The 22,890-nt window shown below is 43.7% G+C and overlaps 1 protein-coding gene across 8 annotated transcripts in view; it reads right to left on the bottom strand.

Moving 5' to 3' along the window:
* Positions 1-18,479: 18,479 nt before the first annotated feature.
* ZMIZ1 (zinc finger MIZ-type containing 1) overlaps positions 18,480-22,890 on the bottom strand; it is an 816,521-nt gene continuing 812,110 nt past the window's right edge. For all 8 annotated transcript variants that reach the window (XM_069753082.1, XM_069753084.1, XM_069753085.1 and 5 more), the window contains one exon: positions 18,480-22,580. In XM_069753082.1, the coding sequence (XP_069609183.1) occupies positions 22,473-22,580 (108 nt within the window). In that variant the 3' untranslated portion in view covers positions 18,480-22,472. The remainder of the gene's footprint in view (positions 22,581-22,890) is intronic.

Below are 22,890 nucleotides of genomic sequence, written 5' to 3'. Positions count from 1 at the left end.
GAGTGGCCTAGCCAGTCTCCAGATCTCAACCCCATAGAAAACCTTTGGAGGGAGTTGAAAGTCCGTGTTGCCAAGCGAAAAGCCAAAAACATCACTGCTCTAGAGGAGATCTGCATGGAGGAATGGGCCAACATACCAACAACAGTGTGTGGCAACCTTGTGAAGACTTACAGAAAACGTTTGACCTCTGTCATTGCCAACAAAGGATATATTACAAAGTATTGAGATGAAATTTTGTTTCTGACCAAATACTTATTTTCCACCATAATATGCAAATAAAATGTTAAAAAAACAGACAATGTGATTTTCTGGATTTTTTTTTCTCAGTTTGTCTCCCATAGTTGAGGTCTACCTATGATGTAAATTACAGACGCCTCTCATCTTTTTAAGTGGTGGAGCTTGCACTATTGCTGACTGACTAAATACTTTTTTGCCTCACTGTATATGGAGACTGTACTACAATTACTATCTCCCTACAGTAATCTCAGAAAAGTATGGCAGGCAGCAATAAAAAGGACTGCTGCACACAAAAGTGTGGACAAACAAGATAGCTGTGCAGAAAGGAAGGAGCAACAGGATTTGTGCTTTGAAAAAAAGCAGTTGGTTTGCACAGCGGCGTACACACAGCATTGCAGCTATCAGGGAGCCTTATAAGGCAGCCTTATAAGCTACAGAGCTGATGCACAGAAATCTAGCCTCCACTGTCCCTGCAAGGAAAAGGTGGTGTTGGACAGTGGAAATCACGACAGCACAAGAGGTTTGGGGGTTTATATTCCCTGCCTAACGCTATCCCTGCTTCTGACGAAGCGGCAGCAACCTCTCCCTATGCTCAGATCAGCAGCAGTAGGATGGCGGTCGGCGTGCACGCCCTTTTATAGCCCCTGTGACGCCGCAGAAAGCAAGCCAATCACTTCCATGCCCTTCTGTAAGATGGTGGGGACCGAGAACTATGTCATCACGCTGCCCACACTCTGCGTCCTCCTTCATTGGCTGAGAAATGGCGCTGAACGTGTCATATGAAACGTGACTTTAGCGCGAAGGTCGCCAAACGCTTGGCCGACCCCACAGAGGGGTCGGAACCGATCCGTTTCGCTCAACCCTAGACATGACAACTTCTTCCAGCAACGACTCACCTGCAGAGAATACAACAAAGACACGTTTCACTTCTCACATTCCAGCCCCATCACCATCTATTCCCAACCTGCACAAACTTCTCATCCTGCTGATACCCCAATACTGAGCCGCTGCTGCCGTATGTGACCCTATTACTGCCCCTGATATCCCAATACTGAGCCGCTGCTGCCGTATGTGTCCCTATTACTGCACCTGATACCCTAATACTGAGCTGCTGCTGCCGTATGTGTCCCTATTACTGCACCTGATACCCCAATACTGAGCCGCTGCTGCCTTATGTGTCTCTATTACTGCACCTGCTGTGTGGTTCTCTGTGCCCTCTAAATTCTAAAGCAACCCTCTATAATATACCGTATTTTCCGCTTTGTAAGACGCACTTTATTTTCCCCAAATTTGGGGGGGAAATGGGGGTGCGTCTTACAAAGCGGATATACCGCTTACCGTTACAGGCTGGGATGAGGGGGTGTCCGCTACTGCCCGCCTCCCGCCACCGCTATCGCCCGCCACCGCTGCTGCGGTTGTCCGCTGCTGCCCGCTGCTGTCCTGGGAGATCCTGGAAACTCCGGTGCTGCGTGGGGCTCTGGCAAAATTTTGTGAAAGACCAGAGCCCCCAGGCAGTTCGTCCATGCGTTCCTGTATGACTGACTTTGGGAAAATGGCCGCCGGAATCTCGAGAGATGAGATCTCAGCGCTGAGATCTCATCTCTCGAGATTCCGGCGGCCATTTTCGCGGAGTTAGTTCCAGTATGACTGACTTCGGGAAAATGGCCGCCGGAATCTCGGGAGATGAGATTTCAGCGCTGAAATCTCACCTCTCGAGATTCCGGTGGCCATTTTCCCGGAGTCAGTCATACAGGAACGCATGGACGAATTGCCGGGGGGCTCTGGTCTTTCACAAAATGTCGCCGGAGCCCCCCGCAGCCCCAGAGACAGCCCTGCAGCCCCCGAGACAGCCCTGCAGCCCCCGAGACAGCCCTGCAGCCCCCGAGACAGCCTTGCAGCCCCGGAGACAGCCCTGCAGCACAGGAGCCCCCCTGCAGACCCCCTCATCCCAGCCTGCAGCACAGGAGCCCCCCTGCAGACCCCCTCATCCCAGCCTGCAGCAATGCTCCACTCCTGCCTCCAGCACCGACCCTGGGACCCTGATCCGCTGCAGCCACAACCCCTGGTGAGTAATAAGACGCATGGATTATAAGACACCCCACCAATTTATTAAAAAAAGTTTTTTTCCCTACTTTTCTCCTCAAAATTTGGGGTGCGTCTTATAATCCGGAGCGTCTTACAAAGCGAAAAATACGGTAGTTATGCCGGGCGCAAGGGCCCTAGAAAACAGTGCCCATATTTTGCCCCCTAGAAAGTAATAATGACCTGTGTGCCCCTTTAATAGTCACAGAAACCTGAGTTCCCCTATAACAATAAGTGCCTACTTTACATTTAATAATGTCCCGAGTCTCCCCCCTGTACAGCTCCCCTATACACAGTATGATGCTCTTATACATACCATGATGCCTCCTCACTGTAATGCACCCCCTCACTGTAATCCCGACACTGTACGATGGCCCACTCGATAGCCTCCATATAGTATGATGCACCAGATTGTCCTAAATATAGTATAACGCACTCCCCATAGGCAGACTCTATAGCCCAAGGCAGCACCCATAGGCAGACTCTGTAGAATAAGACAGCACCCCATAGGCAGACTCTATTATAAGACAGCACCCCCATAGGCAGATCTAGTAGTATAAGGCAGCACCCCATAGGCAGACCCTGTAGTATAAGGCAGCACCCCATAGGAAGATCCTGTAGTATAAGGCAGCACCCCATAGGCAGACCCTGTAGTATAAGGCAGCACCCCATAGGCAGACCCTGCAGTATAAGACAGCACCCCATAGGCAGACCCTGTAGTATAAGACAGCACCCCCATAGGCAGACCCTGTAGTATAAGGCAGCACCCCATAGGCAGATCCTGTAGTATAAGGCAGCACCCCAATAGGCAGATCCTGTAGTATAAGGCAGCACCCCCATAGGCAGATCCTGTAGTATAAGGCAGCACCCCCATAGGCAGACCCTGTAGTATAAGGCAGCACCCCATAGGCAGACCCTGTAGTATAAGGCGAGCTCCTTCCCTCATCAATGCAGTCAGCTGTATCGGCTAAATGCCGTAACAGCTGACCTTACGGTGATGGGCGGGGGGCCCACTGCTGGAACCAGGGATCCCCACCTGCTCAGGGGCCCCATAGCAGCCGGGCGGCAGAGCAGGGACACCGATACAGTTACAGAAGCATAGCTCCGGGTGGGCCCTCTGAGCTCCGGGCCCGAGGCGCTTGCACCCTCTGCCCCCCGGTAGCTACGCTACTGTTCTCATCTCAGCTTCGCCCAGGTGCCCTCTTTTCAAAAAAGTTTTCATCTGCAGAGAGGAATTATGATATTGGTAATCAAAAATTGTTAACAATTAAGTGGACTTTTGTGGAATGGCTCCACTTCCTAAAAGGAGCCAAACAAAGTCACTGTTATCATAGACTATTAACATTGTACTCATCTAGAATCAAACAAGAGACTAAACCCTAGGCATGCTAGATGGGCTTTATTTTTCTCTAGTTTTGATTTTGTGGTGACATTTACACCTAATACCAAGAGCATTAAAGAGAATCTGTTAGCAGAATTTTGTAATATAATGACATGGCTGTAATGGCGCTGTAATACTGATTAAATTAATACCTTTGGTGAAGAAATTCACTTTATGCTTCTTCTCTAATCACCATTTGAAGTTTTCAGCTAATTAGATTTTGGTGCACAGGGGCCGGACTGTACACAGGATCTTCTCCTTCCTGTCTGTGATTCCCCAACCCCTCCGCCTGCCTCCGGTCTGTGAATGACAAGTCACTGCTGAGATATCAAACAGAGGAGGCAGGTGATTGACATACTGTAGGCAGGCGGAGGGGCCGGGGAATCGCACACAGGAAGGAGAAGACATAATTAGCAGAAAACATTAAATGTTGATTACAGAACAGCCAAGCAGATTTCTTCATCAAAGGTATCAGTGGAATCAGTATTAGGCTATGTGCACACGTTGCAGAATTTCCGCGGAAATTTCTGCGGCAATCCTGCAACTCCCTGCTGCGGGTATAACACATGCAGAATTGGTATGCGTTTTCCTGCTAAATGCTAGCGTTTTGCATAGCCACATGTGTAAAGTGAGCGTTTCAATGCATTCCTATGTGTGCGGAAGCCTGGTGCAGGCGCAGTCTGCAAGCCTGGCTGTGACGTCAGACGGCCAGAGCTCACTGCGCCTGCACCAGACAGTACTACACAGCGCAGGCGCCGGATTTCATGCGAAAACAGAGCGGAGGGGCGGCACCCGGAGCCCCTGAAGACTGCAGTGACGGCAGTGCTGCGTTTCGAGCAGGGGGGTGAGGACCTGCCTCCCTGGATAAAGACTGGTTTTTTTGGAGAAGTTATAAAACACTTTATTTTGGGACTAAATGCACCAAAAACTAAAAGAGCCACCTTGTTAGAATGCAGCATTACTGCTGCACAAGGTGGCTCTTTTAGTTTATAACGGCTGGAGGGGGTGACAGTGGCCCTTTAAGTGCATTTAGAATCTGTCCCTGAAACTCTCCTGCCAGACTTCTCCAATCTTTACCTATTCCTAACAGTCCCTGGACCCACCTTTCCATGGATTTCATTACTGACATGCGATCCTTAGAATAGAAGACTAATTTAGGTGGTGGTTGAAACAGTAAAAAATTTCCACTTTATGCATTCGTTTAAATAATCTTCCTCTCAGACCTTAAAGGCTGTGTGCCTACAATGACATTAAAAAATGCAGCGTCTTACAGCTCCTGGAAAGTGGATGGGATTTATAGAAATCTCTTGCCCGCTGTGCTTTTTTTCTATGCAGCGCAAACTGACCTGTGGTGCGCGTTTCAAGTCTGCAACATGTCAATTTCTCTTGCAGGCATGCTGAGTTTTCTGTGCAGATTTTCCCCCCAGAATTACATTAGATGCGGAAAATCCGCAGGTAAAAAATGCATTTGCGGGTTTAGTGCGTTTCCGGGACAGACTGATTGCTGGCCACATCACATTTATCCAGCACTTTGTTTCCATCCATTTATTGGTGCTTCTTGATGTTTGGGGTCATTGTCCTGCTGCAAGACCCATAAACTAGGATGCAAACCCAGCTTTCTGACACTGGGCACTACATTATGACCCAAAATCCTTTGGTAATCTTCAGATTTTATGATGCCATGCACACAGTCATGACACCCAGTGACAGAGACAGCAAAACAACCCCAAAACATCTTTGAACCTTCATTATTTTTGACTGTAGGTACTGTGCTCTTTTCTTTGTAGGCCTCATTCAGTTTTTGGTAAACAGTAGTATGATGTGCTTTACCAAAAAGTTCTATTTGGGTTTCATCTTTCCACAAGATGCTTTCCCAGAAGGATTATGGCTTACCCACATGCATTTTGGGTAACTGCAGTCCAGCATTTTTATGTCTCTGTGTCAGCAGTGGGGTCCTTGTGGCCATAGCATTTCATTTCATTTAAATGTTGTTGAATAGTTTGCGCTGACACTGATGCACCCTGAGCCTGCAGGACAGTTTGAACTTCTTTGGCACTTGATTGGGGTTGCTTAGTCACCATCTGAACTATCCTGCATTGCAACCTTTCATCAATTTTTCTCTGTCGTCCACGTCTAGTGAGATTATCTACAGTGTCATAGGTTGCAAACTTCTTGATTATGTTGCGAACCGTAGACAAAAGAACATCAAGATCGCTGATGATGGACTTGTAACCTTGAGATTGTTGCTTTTGTTCAACAAATTTAGTTCTCAAGTCCTCAGACAGTTCTCTTCTTCTCTTTCTGTTCATCATGCTTCATGTGGCACACACAAACACACAATGCAAAAAGTGAGTCAACTTATCGTTCAGGTATGAATTTCATTTTGTCCACACCTGTTACTTGCCACAAGTGAGTTTGATCGAGCATCAAACACTTGAAAAAAAAGTTGTTTACGCATAATTTTGGAAATATGTCAACAATTTTGTCTTGACCATTTTGGGGGTTTTGTGTGAAATTATGTCCAATTTGACATTTTTTTTCTGTTTTTTTGTGTTGTTCCAATACACACAGAGGAAATAAATATATGTATAACAAAATGTGTGTAATTACAATAATTTTCTAAGAGAAACACTTCATTTTCTGAAACAATTTCAAAAGTGATAACACTTTCGGCCATGAATGTATGATAACGGATCGCACACAAACATTACACAGATGGGAAAAAAAAGTACACACAGAAAGCACACATCAAAATCAGAAAATACATCTGAGTTTTCTGGATGAAACTTGGAAAATTTCTTATTAACTCCTCTGCATCTGTCCTTCAGCTCTATGTCAGTTTTGGCATCCAGCATCTTCTCACCACTGGAGAGTGAGTGAGATGCGGCTTGAACTTCTTAGCAAGTTTTTTTTTGCGGTGAAACGAGCAGAGGTACAGAGGAGGGATGACCTGGTATGTCAATGCTGAGGAACAAACAAAGAGGGCGGTTAGTTAAAAAAATGTGCTACAAAGTAACAACCAGTCAAAAGTTGGCTTTGGCAACTCTAGGAATAAACTCTGCTGAATGTATGATATCGGCCCCATGCTTAAAATAGCTAGTTGTTCTACTGTTGCTTCCTAATTATAAGTTTTATTGTGGTGCTCTGCAACCAAAAAGACCAGAACTGGAAATTCCTGATTATTGTAGTGTCTGGACATTATACTTTTGCTAAGTACAGTTAGGTCCATATATATTTGGACAGAGACAATATTTTTCTCATTTTGGTTATAGACATTACCACAATGAATTTTAAACAAAACAATTCAGATGCAGTTGAAGTTCAGACTTTCAGCTTTCATTTGAGGGTATCCACATTAAAATTGGATGAAGGGTTTAGGAGTTTCAGCTCCTTAACATGTGCCACCCTGTTTTTAAAGGGACCAAAAGTATTTGGACAGATTCAATAATTGTAAATAAAATGTTCAGTTTTAGTACTTGGTTGAAAACCCTTTGTTGGCAATGACTGCCTGAAGTCTTGAACTCATGGACATCACCAGACGCTGTGTTTCCTCCATTTTGATACTCTGCCAGGCCTTCACTGCGGTGGTTTTCAGTTGCTGTTTGTTTGTGGGCCTTTCTGTCTGAAGTTTAGTCTTTAACAAGTGAAATGCGTGCTCAATTGGGTTGAGATCAGGTGACTGACTTGGCCATTCAAGAATATTCCACTTCTTTGCTTTAATAAACTCCTGGGTTGCTTTGGCTTTATGTTTTGGGTCATTGTCCATCTGTAGTATGAAATGACGACCAATCAGTTTGGCTGCATTTGGCTGGATCTGAGCACACAGTATGTCTCTGAATACCTCAGAATTCATTCGGCTGCTTCTGTCCTGTGTCACATCATCAATAAACACTAGTGACCCAGTGCCCCTGGCAGCCATGCATGTCCAAGCCATCACACTGCCTCCGCTGTGTTTTACAGATAATGTGGTATGCTTTGGATCATGAGCTGTACCATGCCTTCGCCATACTTTTCTCTTTCCATCATTCTGGTAGAGGTTGATCTTGGTTTCATCTGTCCAAAGAATGTTCTTCCAGAACTGTGCTGGCTTTTTTAGATGTTTTTTAGCAAAGTCCAGTCTCGCCTTTTTATTCTTGATGCTTATGAGTGGCTTGCACCGTGCAGTGAACCCTCTGTATTTACTTTCATGCAGTCTTCTCTTTATGGTAGATTTGGATATTGATATACCGACCTCCTGGAGAGTGTTGTTCACTTGGTTGGCTGTTGTATAGGGGTTTCTCTTCACCATGGAGATTATTCTGCTATCATCCACCACTGTTGTCTTCCGTGAGCGCCCAGGTCTTTTTGCATTGATGAGTTCACCAGTGCTTTCTTTCTTTCTCAGGATGTACCAAACTGTAGATTTTGCCACTCCTAATATTTTAACAATTTCTCGGATGTTTTTTTTCTGCTTTCGCAGCTTAAGGATGGCTTGTTTCACCTGCATGGAGAGCTCCTTTGACCACATGTTTACTTCACAGCAAAACCTTCCAAATGCAAGCACCACACCTCAAATCAACTCCAGGCCTTTTATCTGCTTAATTGAGAATGACATAACGAAGGGATTGCCCACACCTGTCCATGAAATAGCCTTGGAATCAATTGTCCAATTACTTTTGGTCCCTTTAAAAACAGGGTGGCACATGTTAAGGAGCTGAAACTCCTAAACCCTTCAACCAATTTTATTGTGGATACCCTCAAATGAAAGCTAAAAGTCTGAACTTCAACTGCATCTGAATCGTTTTGTTTAAAATTCATTGTGGTAATGTCTATAACCAAAATTAGAAAAATGTTGTCTCTGTCCAAATATATATGGACCTAACTGTATTTTAAACTTGCCATCTGAGCTATAAAATGTGAGACACCTACATCCAAACAGAAAAGCCTAAGAGCTATAGCCACACAAACCAAGAATTACATTACATACAGCACGTACGCATTGCTTCTGCTTGTACGTCATATAAATATGAGGCATGCATGTGATTGAGTAATGTACACGTGTGATATGAGTACATTAGATTTTATGATGCCCAATTATATAGACGAAATACTTTAGAACAAAATATAGCAGGTATCATCACATCTAAAGGTGTTTGCCTCCTATAGTTTAGTGGACACATATTCTCTATAATCAATTATCCAGTTTTCCTGTTCATTAGTGATGAGCGAATATACTCGTTACTCGAGATTTCTCGATCATGCACGGGTGTCCTTCGAGTATTTTTTAGTGCTCGGAGATTTAGTTTTCCTCACCTCAGCTGAATGATTTACATCTGTTAGCCAGCATAAGTACATGTGGGGGTTGCCTGGTTGGTAGGGAATCCCCACATGTAATCAAGCTGGCTAAAAGATGTAAATCATTCAGCTGAGGTGAGGAAAACTAAATCCCCGAGCACTAAAAAATACTCGGACACCCGAGCATGCTCGGGAAATCTCGAGTAACGAGTATATTCGCTCATCACTACTGTTCATCATTGCTACCTTGCAGTTAACCATTTGTTTCCTATCCACAACACCAGATGAGCCCGTTACCGAATACTCAGAACTTGGGATTCAAAATGTGCAGTGGGATCAACCTGGTTTTCATTGGATCCAGAGGACTTGGATTGGTTATGCAACTTGCTACGAACCAATAGGAGGTTGTCCAAGCTGTGTGACCTCTCAGCCGATGACTGACCTGTAGCACAAGGCTTCACTACCATCTGGTTCGCAGTGAACTGTTTTCCCAAGAAGTCTCATTTTGTTATATTACCAGCACTTTCATCTGCTGTATAGTTGGCCTAAATGTATTTCAAATAAATTGTTATGGTATTCTGCAAGAATTTAGCGGTCGGTACTCATAGCAAGAGAGCGTTTCTGAGGCCCTGCTCTGTGTAGCACAAGCAATCATAGTTTCTAGTCACAGCTTTGGTGGCAGCAACATTGAATTAAAATGCAATAACAGGCGATCAAAGAATTGTATCTACACCAAAATTTAATCAACAAAAAAACGTCAGCTCGGCACGCAAAAAATAAGCCCTCACCCAGCCTCAGATCACGAAAAATGGACACACTACGGGTCTCAGAAAATGGCAGCTTTTTTTTAGTAACTTTGGAATTATTTTTCACCATTTAAATAAAAAAGAACCTAGATATGTTTGTTATCTACAAACTCGTAATGACCTGGAGAATCATTATGGCAGGTCAGTTTTAGCGCTTACTGAACATGGTAAAAAAGCAAAATAAAAAATTATTGTGGATTTGCACTTTATTGCAATTTCACCTCACTTTGAATTTTTTCCCCGTTTTCCAGTACACTGTATGGCAAAACCAAAAGTAAAACTCGTCCTGCAAAAAACAAGCCTTCACATGGCCAGATTGACGGAGAAATAAAAAAGTTATGGCTCTGGGAAAAAGGGGAGCAAAAAACAAGCTCAAAAAAAGGGAAAAAAAACAAAGTGGTGAAGGGGTTAATGCTTTTGTCTTACTCGGGAGATTTTATGCCAAGGATTCTCTCTTTACTTTTACAGAATCTTCTGACAGGGGCACAAAAGGGGGAGTACGCTTACTCACTCAGGTGCTGGCTCTTGGTTCTTCCCCTCAGGCCAGTTTCCTACAAGCACACAGTGGCTTTCTGCCATGACCAGAAAGCTACCCTTCACATCATCAAACAGATGTATACTGTCTGACTATTCAGTGAGATTTACATTCAGTTTCCATGTGCACTTCTGGAGTATTCCTCAACATCCATCACTCTTAGCTGGCTAATCATCACTTCAGTGAACTCCTGCTTGTTTATCAACAATCTGCACTTTCTATCTGGATCATACATGTGGTTAACAATTTACTGTAAGCATGACAAATATTTTGCTGTTAATGCTGGTTCTGTTCACACTACAACTCTGCTGCAACAGCGAGTTATCTTCTCTGTAGTCAAGTATCCACTCTGCATATTTATCACTGCTGCCTTGCTTTAAAAAAAAACCCCGTCCGCAGGATTTTCACCCCCAAAAAACTATTTATGTGCGCATATAGCTCTTTAAAAGACATATCCAGCAAATACCCTTATATGGCCAGTCTGCTCCTCCATTTCTGACAAATCAGACAATTGAGGAGGAGGTGGCACTGGAGTGACAAACATGTCCAGCACAATTTCCCACAGTGCACTCACTCACCTTTAAACCATATTTCAATTGTAATATTTTAAAAAAAATTACTTGTGTGTTTGATTTCCTTACAGAATATCCATGTCCACCTGTGTCCATTGCTGGCGAGAAGTTGTCAATTTTATTGCAGTCTGTACTACACAATAGCATGAATCACTCTACTGCTTAAAGGGGTGGTCAGGCACCTTTAATGCTGGTGCTGTTCACACAACTCTGCGCAACAGTGAGTTATCTTCTCCGCAATGAACTATCCAGTTTGCATGTTTATCACTGCTGCCTTGCTTTAAAGGGAAATTGTCAGCAAGAATTCAACCCCCAAAGCTAAAAAATGTACTTGTGTCTAGATATTTCTGCACACACTGTGTGTTTTATTCCGACAGAACATCCACATCCACCTGTGTCCATTGCTGATGAGAAGTTGTCACTTTTAAAGCACTCTGTGCTGCACAATAGCATTAATCACTCTGCTGTTTAAAGGGGTGATCTGGCACCTAAAATGTATTTTTAACCATGTAGCTTTATAACAAAATTTTTGTAATTAGCTTTATTAGACAACAAGCTCCACTTCTCCCCATATACCTAGTATCTAAATGTCTGAATTTTAACTGTACTTCCTGAGATGTTTCCTTTGAGAGGAGTAAAAACTTGCTATCAAAGGAGGCCGAGACTACACTCACTCCCTGCAGCATCCATTGCCCCTCCTGGAACAGGACATCACAGGGGGCAGCACTGTTCTTACTCACTAGTTTATTGCCACCACCTCTGAAGACGTCCTGGATTGCGGGTGATGATGTGTGAGAGGGCACTCTGCTTCTATCTCCGCTGCTGCCATAGCTTCTGTGAAAGACTTTGGCAGGGGGCACAGATAGAAGCTGTGAGCTCCACCCCACAGCTTTTAGCACCGCCCATAAATGAATCATCATCAGGGTGGCGCAGCTGTCATTCACTTCTTCAAGCACTGATTCCTTGATGATGACTTTCACAGGAGCTGCTACAGAGGCAGAGAGAGGTGCAGAGAGCTGGAGCTGAACTTACATCTGACACAGCATTAGGCTACTTTCAGACATCATTTTTTTGCCGTCAGGCACAATCCGGCGATTTTTGAACATAACGGATCCATCGGATCCGTTTTTTCACTGGATCAGAGTTTGCGGATCTGTCGGCGAGAGAGAGAGAGATGGAAAATGCATGATTTGTATGGAAAATGCATGATTTGTTTTAAAAAAATGGAATCAGTCGCCGGATTCCATCACATGACCTCACGTTTCATCCGTTTTTCGACGGATTCCTATGTCCGTTTCCTCCAGCTGCCGTAAAACGAATTTTCGACGCATCCGACAAAAAACGGATGAAACGTGAGGCCATCCGAGCAAACCGGTGCCAACACAAGTCTATGAGAAAAAAACAAACCCAGCAGCAACTTTTGCCGTATCCGTTTTTTTTTCCACAATTTGTCGTATTGTGCCTGATGTGTGAAAGCAGCTTTAGTCATCCAGAATCCAGGATATCTTCAGACGGGGCAGTGATACAGCAAACTAGTGAATAACTGCAGAGCTACAACATTTTTAAGCTTCCCTCCTAAACAGAGGCGTAGATAGAGCTTTTGCCGCCCGGGGCTGATCCCGAGTTTGGCGCCCCCCCCCCCATCCCCCCCCCCCAGCTCAATACACACAAAGGTTACCAATAATGGTTTTCCTGTTTTGTAGAACTTAAACTGGGCCTAATGGTGTCACCCCCACATGCCACACCTGTGACTTAATACCACCACACCATGACCAGGCCACATAGTGACCGAATAATACTACATACAAGGGACAAATACCACCGCACCATTTCCAGACCACATATTACCACCACATAGTGACTGAATACTACAATACTGATCAGTAATAAAAAAAAAAACCACAATACTATCACCATAAGTGCCAGTATTCACAGGAGATCTGTACTTAGTATGCAGTGTCTGTGTAGAGGTAATACAGAGATCACTGGTGACATTATACACAGGACCTCTATATAGTATACAGTGTATAGTGTCAGTGTATAGGTAACACTGACTCACCAGTGACGTCTCTAGGTGAAGTCCTTCATCTTTCATCCAGCACAGACCGCCATCATTCCTTCCAGCCAGGACTCGTTTCTGCAGGAAATAACACAGTTATCTCGAGCTCCGCTTGCAGAACACATTACTTAATTTTTCACAACTTCTACATTACACCACATGAAGAAAAAAAGGTGATATAGTGTCACTCTGCACAGTAACAGGACCGCCCCCCCATTTAAAACAGTATACTCAAAAAATAAAATAAATACATCACTGCAGTAATAATATCCCTTAATTATCCCCTATGGTAATAATATTCCCCACCCTGGCCCCGTTTATCTCATTCCTGGCTCCAGCCATATGTTGTCGTATCCTGCCCTCATGAGTATCCATTCTACCCCATATGATCTCCCCATCCTGCCCCACCAGCCTCCATCGTATCCGTCCTGCCCCATGATCCAATCCTGCCCCGTGTCTCCAATCATGCCCCGTATCTACATTCTGCCCATGCCTCAAGTCCTGCCCCCAGTGTGTCCAGCATATTACCCCCATGTTGTCCAGCAATCTGCCCCAGTGTGTCCAGCATATTACCCCCATGTTGTCCAGCAATCTGCCCCAGTGTGTCCAGCATATTACCCCCAGTGTGTCCAGCAATCTGCCCCAGTATGTCCAGCATATTACCCCCAGTGTGTCCAGCAATCTGCCCTCAGTGTGTCCAGCAATCTGCCCCAGTGTCCAGCCTTTCCCCAGTGTGTCCAGCATATTACCCCCAGTGTCCAGCATTGCCCCAGTGTGTCCAGTATATTACCCCCAGTGTGTCCAGCAATCTGCCCCAGTGTCCAGCATTGCCCCAGTGTGTCCAGAAGTCTGCCCCAGGGTCTCCAGCATTGCCTCAATGTGTCCAGAAATCTGCCCCAGGGTCTCCAGTATTGCCCCAGTGTGTCCAGCAATCTGCCCCAGGGTCTCCAGTATTGCCCCAGTGTGTCCAGCAATCTGCCCCATGGTCTCCTGTATTGCCCCAGTGTGTCCAGCATTCTGCCCCATGGTCTCCAGTATTGCTCCGGTGTGTCCAGCAATCTGCCCCATGGTCTCCAGTATTGCCCCAGTATGTCCAGAAATCTGCCCCAGGGTCTCCAGTATTGCCCCAGTGTGTCCAGCAATCTGCCCCAGGGTCTCCAGTATTGCCCCAGTGTGACCAGCAATCTGCCCCATAGTCTCCTGTATTGCCCCAGTGTGTCCAGCAATCTGCCCCATGGTCTCCTGTATTGCCCCAGTGTGTCCAGCAATCTGCCCCATGGTCTCCTGTATTGCCCCAGTGTGTCCAGCAATCTGCCCCATAGTCTCCTGTATTGCCCCAGTGTGTCCAGCAATCTGCCCCATGGTCTCCTGTATTGCCCCAGTGTGTCCAGCATTCTGCCCCATGGTCTCCAGTACTGCCCCAGTGTGTCCAGCAATCTGCCCCATGGTCTCCAGTATTGCCCCAGTGTGTCCAGCATTGCCCCAGCCCCAGACATAAAGAAAAAAAAAAAAAAGTAAAATCCTCACCTCTCCCGTTCCCAGCGCAGGTCCGGTGCAGTCAGCGTCTCTCCGGCTCTGCGACGCTCAGGACAGAGAGGCAGAGCGGCGCGCACAGTAGTGACGTCATCGCGCCCTCTGCTCTGAGACGTCGCAGAGTCAGAGGACGCTGCAGCTGCCGGCGCCGCAAGAACCAGGAGAGGTGAGTATAGAGCGGGGGCGGGACCCGGGGGTGGGGGGGGAGCTGGCCCTGGTCGTGGCGGCGGACGGCGCCGCCCGAAGATTTAAAGGGGCGTCTTTTTTTTTTTTTTATCTTCTCCTGCAGCGCCGGCCGCCCCCAGCATTGTGCCGCCCGGGGCGGACCGCCCCCCCCCGCACCCCCCTTCCTACGCCACTGCTCCTAAAGCTAGTTTCACACAAGCGTTCAGCAGGGCTGCAAACGAAAGCCTTCTTCCTCCATGAAGCTCCGCCCACTGCCACACCTCTTCCATTAGCTCCACCTATGTCTGTATGCATCCTGCGTACCCTATCTTTAACATTGGGTACGCAGGCCATGCGGATGTATGCGGATGCGTCCGCATGCATCGTTTTGAAGCTGCGCCGACCGCAACAAAATCCAACATGTTGCGTTTGACGCAGGTCAGCAGAGCGTCAAGACGACGGAGGATATCGTGTGCTGTGTTTTTGTGAGCTGAACATTAAAGAGACATTTGCTTTGAACTTTGCTGGGTCACTGCCTCATCACTGCATAGGCTGATACCACTGCACTACAGTGCACTTGCACAAAGTCAGGGAGTTTCTAGGTTTAAAGACAAGTGTATGAGTAACCATTTACACCAAACAGATAATGTTCATTATTTTCACATATAGGTTGAAAAACAGTTGTTAACAGAAACAGCTGTGTATGAGGGCTTAAAACTGAGTGAGGAATGGCCACGCTCTGCTATAAGGCTGATGTGGAACACAGTTCGATGTCACTGGTCATACACCATGGCAAAACAGAGCACAGCAACAAGGCACAAGATAGTTATACTGCATCAACACGGTCTCTCCCAGGCAAAGATTTTAAGATTGGGATTTCAGGAAGCAACGCTCAAGCTCTTTTGAAAACCCCCCAGGAAATTGGCAAGTTTGAAGACAGTAGATACAGTAGTCAGCCAAGGTAACTTACTGCAACAAAGTTCAGCAGTGCCTCAGATATTCCCATGCATTCCCCGAATCTGGCCCGGCAACTGTAAAATAACAGTAACATTACTGCTATTCACAGTCGCCGGGTACTGACGTCACCTCTCATCAGTCACTGGCTTACCCTGTGCTTTGTGAGACCTGGCAACTCTTATTAGCTGTGTGACAACAGTAACAATAAGGCTCATCAGAGTCGCAGAGTCACACTGCCCTCTGTGAGACTCGGTGGCTCTGATTAGCGTTATTGTTACTGCTATTCACAGTCATCAGATTGCGGGAACGCTGGACTACATCGGACCTGTCTTGGATCATTTTCTCTAATAAATTAGTGAACGATGGGCAGTGTGTTTTGCTTTTATTTTTTTCCTTTTATGTTTTTCAGGTATTCATTTGTGGACGACGGCGAATTTGGTGGGCTACTTCGGTCCTGCATGCGTTTTTTTAAAATAAATTTGTGAGCCAGGGAAATTGTGTGAAGTGTTTATTCAAATTAAGTATTTTTGGTGTGTGGGTATTTTTATTTGGAATTACTGGGTCGTCTGATAGATACTAACACCAGGGCTTGATGCCATCTGTGATTTTTGACAAATCACAGCTGACATCAACCCCAAGACCCAGTTCACCGATTGCCAAAGACCTAGGACAGTCTGACGCAATGCTCCAAAATTGGTGCATCTAATGTGATGTGCCACTGCTGGGGCAGCTGAGAGCTGGCATTTTAAGGCTGGGAAGGGCCAGATAACCATGAACCTGTCCAGCCTGATAAGATCAGCTGACAGCTGCCTTCTTTACCTTTGCTGGTTATCAAAAATGGGGGGGACCCCACGTAATTTTTTTCATTTATTAGCTTACTACATGTAAAGCAAACTACATATGCAAGGCATTAATTATATATCTCACGAATATCTATGTAGCTATCAAACCCATATCTATCTCATATCTATGTATCTATCTATCACCTACAGGTGCATCTCACAAAATTAGAATATCATCAAAAAGTAAATTTATTTCAGTTCTTCAATACAAAAATTGAAACTCATATTATAGAGTCATTACAAATAGAGTGATGTATTTCAATTGTTTATTTCTGTTAATGTTGATGATTAAGGTTTACAACCAATGAAAACCCAGAAGTTATTATCTCCGTAAATTAGAATACTATATATCACCAGCTTGAAAAAATGATTTTAACATCCGAAATGTTGGCCTACTGAAATGTATGTTCAGTAAATGCACTCAATACTTGGTCGGGGCTCCTTTTGCATCAATTACTGAATCACTGTGGCGTGGAATGGAGGCGATCAGTCAGTGGCACTGCTGAGGTGTTATGGAAGCCCAGGTTGCTTTGATAGCAGCCTTCAGCTCGTCTGCATTGTTAGGTCTGATGTCTCTCATCTTCCTCTTGACAATACCCCATAGATTCTCTAAGGGGTTAAGGTCAGACGAGTTTGCTGGCCAATCAAGCACAGTGATACTGTTGCTTTTAAACCAGGTATTGGTACTTTTGGCAGTGTGGACAGGTGCCAAGTCCTGCTGGAGAATGAAATTTCCATCTCCAAAAAATTACACATGTACCAGAGACACTGAAGTGTGAAGGGGATCTTAGGTGGACAATTTTAGAAAAAAACCATTAAAAACAAACAAAAAAAAACCCCACAGTGATTCAACAGAAAAATTGATATATTTAATGGGAAAACTCCTTTAAGCAAAATGAAATTATGAAACATATGCATTTTCACTTAATTTTTCAAACAAAATAACACTTTCTAGGAGAAACATACTATTGCTTCAATGAATCATTGCCTTAGCACCATTTATTTGTTAAGTTGCCTTTTTTTTGGTTTGCACCCAATTCATTATTTTCTTCGTGCCTTAAAAAAAAAAAAAAATAAATAAAAATACGGCATGGGGACCCCTCTATTCTTGATAACCAGCCTTGCTGAAGCTGACAGCTGAGGGTTGCAGCCCCCAGCTGTGAGTTTTGCCTGGCTGGTTATCAAAAATACAGGGGAACCCACACTGGTTTTTTTTTTTAAATTATTTACAGCGCAGGGGCGGATAATGAATACTCCCATCCGCCGGTCCTGCTCTCGCCGTTATTAGCAGCAGCAGGTGTCGAATGATAGGAGAAGTTATCCCATCAGCTGACAAAAATGACCGGAGGTAACCTTTATATCTCCGATCACAGCTGAGCACTCATGTTGGCTCTCTGACCGGCGGGGATGATTTCACCGCCGATCAGAAGGGTTGTTTGTTGCACTGTCTTGCACATTACAGTGCAGCAAACACTGGATGTTTGGGCTCCCCATTCAAGTGAATAGGGTACATGTTCGGGTCCAGGTACTGTTCAAGTAGTCAAATTTTTTGTAACTGTTCGGCCAAACCTTCCGTACCAGAACATCCAGGTGTCCACCCATCTCTAGTGTCTACGTGTGAGCCAAAAGCCGCTTTTGCAATGTACGTTTGAGGCGTGTCACTCAACAATGCTTCATAGGCTCTTATTGTAAAAGTCACTTCCAATGCACATAGAGTCCTGCAAGCCGGGAAAGCTGGCAATCAGTGAGAGTATTAATGCCCCCTACACTACAGTTACACAAGTTTTCCTAACAAAAAGCTTACTGGGAATGCTTATTCAACAGTGTTGTCATTATTTCATGGCTTAACTTGGTACATGCATATCATAAGAATGATACATTTATTGACTAATTGCAAGTAGCTTTTAAAACTTCAGTTTTATTTTAAAAAATGACAAAAATGAACATAAATGGGAAAATATGCTACACAGATATATGATCAAAATAAAATTAAAAGGCAGCACTATTTAAATATAAAATGAAAACTTAACACAGTGTTCAGGTTTCATCTGAGTACATATTTATTTGATAAATATAAGGTGGACACAACTAACTACATACAGTTTTGCAAGACTAAAAAGCACAATTACGTTAATTTTGAACATTTTCTGCCTTCACTGCTAGAGAGGGGAAGAGACACTTCTTCCCTCTGGCACTGAAGGGGATACAAATATGAATGATTAAATTGTACATACAATGTACAGACAAGATACAGTGGCCCTTTTGCATGTTTTATTATAGATTGTACCATTTATTTTCAATTTCCCCTTCTGATCAGAATATCAAAATTTGTACAAAGAATTTGGTTACAATCTCTTTCTTTTTTTACTGAATTTCCCTATAATCCACTATTTCTTTTTCACTGTGTGTGTGTTTTACGTCATGTAGCACCTTAAAGTAAAGTGTGTCAGCTAAAATATTAGATGTACATAACAAAAAAAAAAAAAGTCATTTCTTTTCACAAAGGGTCAAAGTATTTCAGAGTGGAAACAAAGTGATTTCACACAAAATGCACCCTTCCCACCCTCCCTAAATATAGGAATATTTCCACACCATATGGAAACACACATTTTTTTAAACATTTTTCTAACCACTTTTTTTGCAAAATAAAAAACAAACAAATGCACATTCCCAGGAAAATGAATGTGTCTGTGTTTTATGTCTCTACTGCTCATATACATTATTTACATAGGGTGTGTGAAGTCCTTTAATCCTGCTCAGACCCAAAAGGGCCAAGCATAAGCTGGCAACGCCTTCATCCCTTTCCCCCTCCATTAAAGTGAAGGGGTTAACTTTTTTTCCAGTTGAAAAATTAAAAGCCATGACAGCATTTACATCTGACATTCTGTATTAATGTATAATTTCTACTTGTACTGCTGCATATAACACAGTTCTGCAAAAGTGTTTCAAGCCTTGAAAAGATAAGCATTAAATGGGTTGTCTCGCGTTTCTGTCTTCAGGAGCGCACCGCTCCCCTACCTCCCTGTTTCCAGCTTGCAGGGAGCAATGAAATCCTGAAGATTGACAGTTCGGGCTTAACTGCTGGCCAGAACTGTGCGCTCTCTGGTGCATGTGAGATGTGCAGGGACACTTAAGGCTGGCTTCAGAGCAAGTTACATAGCAAACAGCATGACCGTGCACACACCATGGCAATGAGCAGTTCACTTCAGAATGAAAAAGTTCTCTGCTCTGGAGAACGGACTGGATCTTTAATAACAGCTAAATGGTAAAGTGGCTCAATTTTACAAGCACTTTGCCATTTTAGCAATTTAATAAGATTACACAACCCCTTTAATGGCAATACATAATTATAAAATAAGAGAACAAATTTTAGAAAGTTTTTGTAACTGTTGGACAAATTGCAAGTAACTGAAATGAAAAGCAATGCTCCATCCTCACAATCCCATCATATTGTGGTAGTTACTTTCTAAAGTTTGCTTCTTTTTGGGTACAAGCAAATTCTACATTTTCACAAATGCAGGCGCCTTAATTGTAGTGTAACCCCTTCACTTTCACAGCAGCTGGAGACGTCCCTAGAGGAGAGGTATTAGCCGCAGGTACAGCTGTAAAATCAAGGTGAGAAGTGTGATGAAGAGAAGGGATGTGTCACAAGGACTTGGCATTATAAAAAAAAAAAAACTACATGAGAACAAACCATGTCACTAAGCAACACATAGTTCTAAAATTTTTTAACATATTTACAATATTTTAATTGCATATGAACAGCATTGTGTGCTGCCATCTTACCTTACTAAGACACCGGAATTTAGAAAATGAAAAAAATAGAAAAAAAATAAAAATCAAACAAACAAAAAAAAACACAAATACAAAGTGGAGATGTATTTTAAAAAGCCTACATTTCTACAAAACGAGAACAGGAAAATAATAAAATGTCAAGAATTTCAAACTGCTAGAAGGGAAACCAAAAAGGGAAATAATCACTTGCCCACCCACCATTTTTTTTCTCCATTTTTTTGTTAAATAAAAAAAATTTACAAAATACAACTTTGGTGATAGAAAAAAGGAAAACAAATATTCAACAAAGTAGGATTGTTTGGTGTGTCAGTCACATCTGTACAAGCACAACACACGGGCAAAAAATTAAAATCAGTATATCATAAAAAGGACATAAGATGGCAAAGCTGGTACACTGAAAAGGAACGAGGAGGAAATTGCTTATAAAGAGGCAAGAAGAAAAGTCTTCCTTTAATAGGGTTGTCTGATGAAAACAAGTAATCACCTACAGTCAGGATAGGCAATATCTTATTCGTTGATGGGGTCCGACAGCTGGAACTGGCATAGATTGGCAAAAAGAGGCACTTTTACCTCAATTACAATAGAATGGCAGGTTGCATGCTCGACTGCTGCTCCACGTCTTATGGGGCTTCTGAGTGCTCTGCTCGGAGATGAGAATGAATGGAGCAGTGGACGATATTGCAACCTTTCACTCCATTTTTTATCAGAAATAAAAGTGTCACCTTGTGAATAAAAATTCTCCATTCTGCTGATTAGTGCATGTCCCAGTGGTCGGACCCCACCGATCAGCAAGTATTATTTACTTATATAGCATCATCGTATTCTACAGCTTTACAGACACTACCATGACTGTCCCCATTGGGGCTCACAATCTAAACTCCCTTTCAGTATGTGTCTGGGGAGAACCCAGAGAAAAACTCACACACCACAGGGAGAACATACAAACTCCTTGCATATTTTGTCCTTGGTGGAGTTTAGACTCAGGACCTCATCGCTGCTAACAACTTTCATCAATAATCCTCGGTGATAATTATTTTCATTGGACAACCCCTTTAAGACTTCTTATGCTAAAGTAATCTGCTGGATACCATTTTATTTATACAGTGGGTCAGCAAAGGAGAAAGCAGTGAAAAAGTGAACAAAGACAAAGTAAGTAACATTGATTGGCACACATGCACTTCTGTACAAATATAACAACAGTTTTACAGAAGCAAGCAGCATTAACACACCAGAAGCACAGAAACTGGGTCAGACTCATGCATTTAGACCCCTACCCCCACACCTCTAGAAGGTACCTTGACCACAAGATGGTTGGGAAAGAAGATTGCACAAATAACACACATTTTATGTGGTTTTATATTAAAATGATAATCACCAGGCAGATAAAAAGGCCAGTTATTGTGTAACAGTCTTCTTGGGTTAAGCAAAATGAATAAAAACAAAAACATAACCCTTAAGCTGCTTTATGAAACCAATATCAATGCCCCTTGTTGCAGCTTAAAACAAAAAAGTTCAAACAAAATAAAGTCACAAGAGACAGCATAGCTCCTGGATGAAGTATCAGCTGTTGCCCTGAAGCTTCCATGCTGTTAGTCTCTGCATTTAGGAAACGTCTGTCCAGGGACCTGGGAGTTTTTGTTATAAATGCTGCAATAAGAACTGGAGGAAATGTATACTGGCGACAAAACAAAGAAGCAGGAGACCCTCTTCCCTCGAAGAGGCTGTCTCCTCCATGACAGCACTTGTGTGTGGTGAGAGCAAGAGGTCTACCCTTAATGCTCATTGCTTAGGAACCTTGTGCTTTGTGTATGGGTGTGTGTTTGTTCCATCTTTCTCCCAATTTTGTGGTAAAGTTCTTCATTGCCAGCTGGTGTGAGACTGGTGGTGGTGTGGGAATGAGGGGTAGCACTAGGCATCATAAGGTGTCACGTGTCTTGCATTTAATCTCCACCACCTCTTAAACTGCCTAGTGAGGACTTTGTCTTCAAAGTTTCCCATTTATCAACCTCAGAATGGGAAAACCAGGAAGCACCACTTGAGAGATCTACAGACAGCCTGGAGCCGAATATTGCCCTGTAGCAGCATCACTAGTGCATTAGTCTTAGGCAAATACAGCTACAAGACTGCCGGGAAGGCATTCATAATGGATAAGGGTTGGAGTTTCCAGAACTGTGCCTGCCCTGTGTGTCCTGACTGGCTGTATTATGGGCTGGGAATGGGGAAACAGCTACACTTTAGTTGTTCTCAAATAGTGAGAGAAGGTCATCGTTGCTGTTGTTTGGTAGATCTGGAGGATCCAGGTAGGAAAGAAGCTCGTCTGGATTCGTAAGCTCTGGAAGCAGCTGCAGAAAGGAGAGAGAAGTCAAAAACTCCTTATACTACAGGTCACTGTTGCATTAATGTTATTGATGTCCCTGACAAGATATTTCCCATGACAATTTTTATTTCTGTATATTTAAAATGCTGTGATCACCTTTACAATTTACAAAAAACAAATGACTAGTTTGAATTTTCAAAGCATTTTTTTTCTGGCTTAATATCTACACAGAACTGACTGGACACCTGAGATCTAGAATGTGCCGTTTCCACTCCAAGAACCTTGAAATACACTTTCTACAGAAATGCAATAAAACAATGACCTCTGCTTTATAG

The sequence above is a fragment of the Ranitomeya imitator genome, chromosome 2, assembly GCF_032444005.1.
Source record: "Ranitomeya imitator isolate aRanImi1 chromosome 2, aRanImi1.pri, whole genome shotgun sequence".
NCBI classification, from domain to species: Eukaryota; Metazoa; Chordata; class Amphibia; order Anura; family Dendrobatidae; genus Ranitomeya; species Ranitomeya imitator.
The sequence above is the reverse complement of the archived record's forward strand: the minus strand, read 5'-3'. Positions and strand labels throughout refer to the sequence as shown.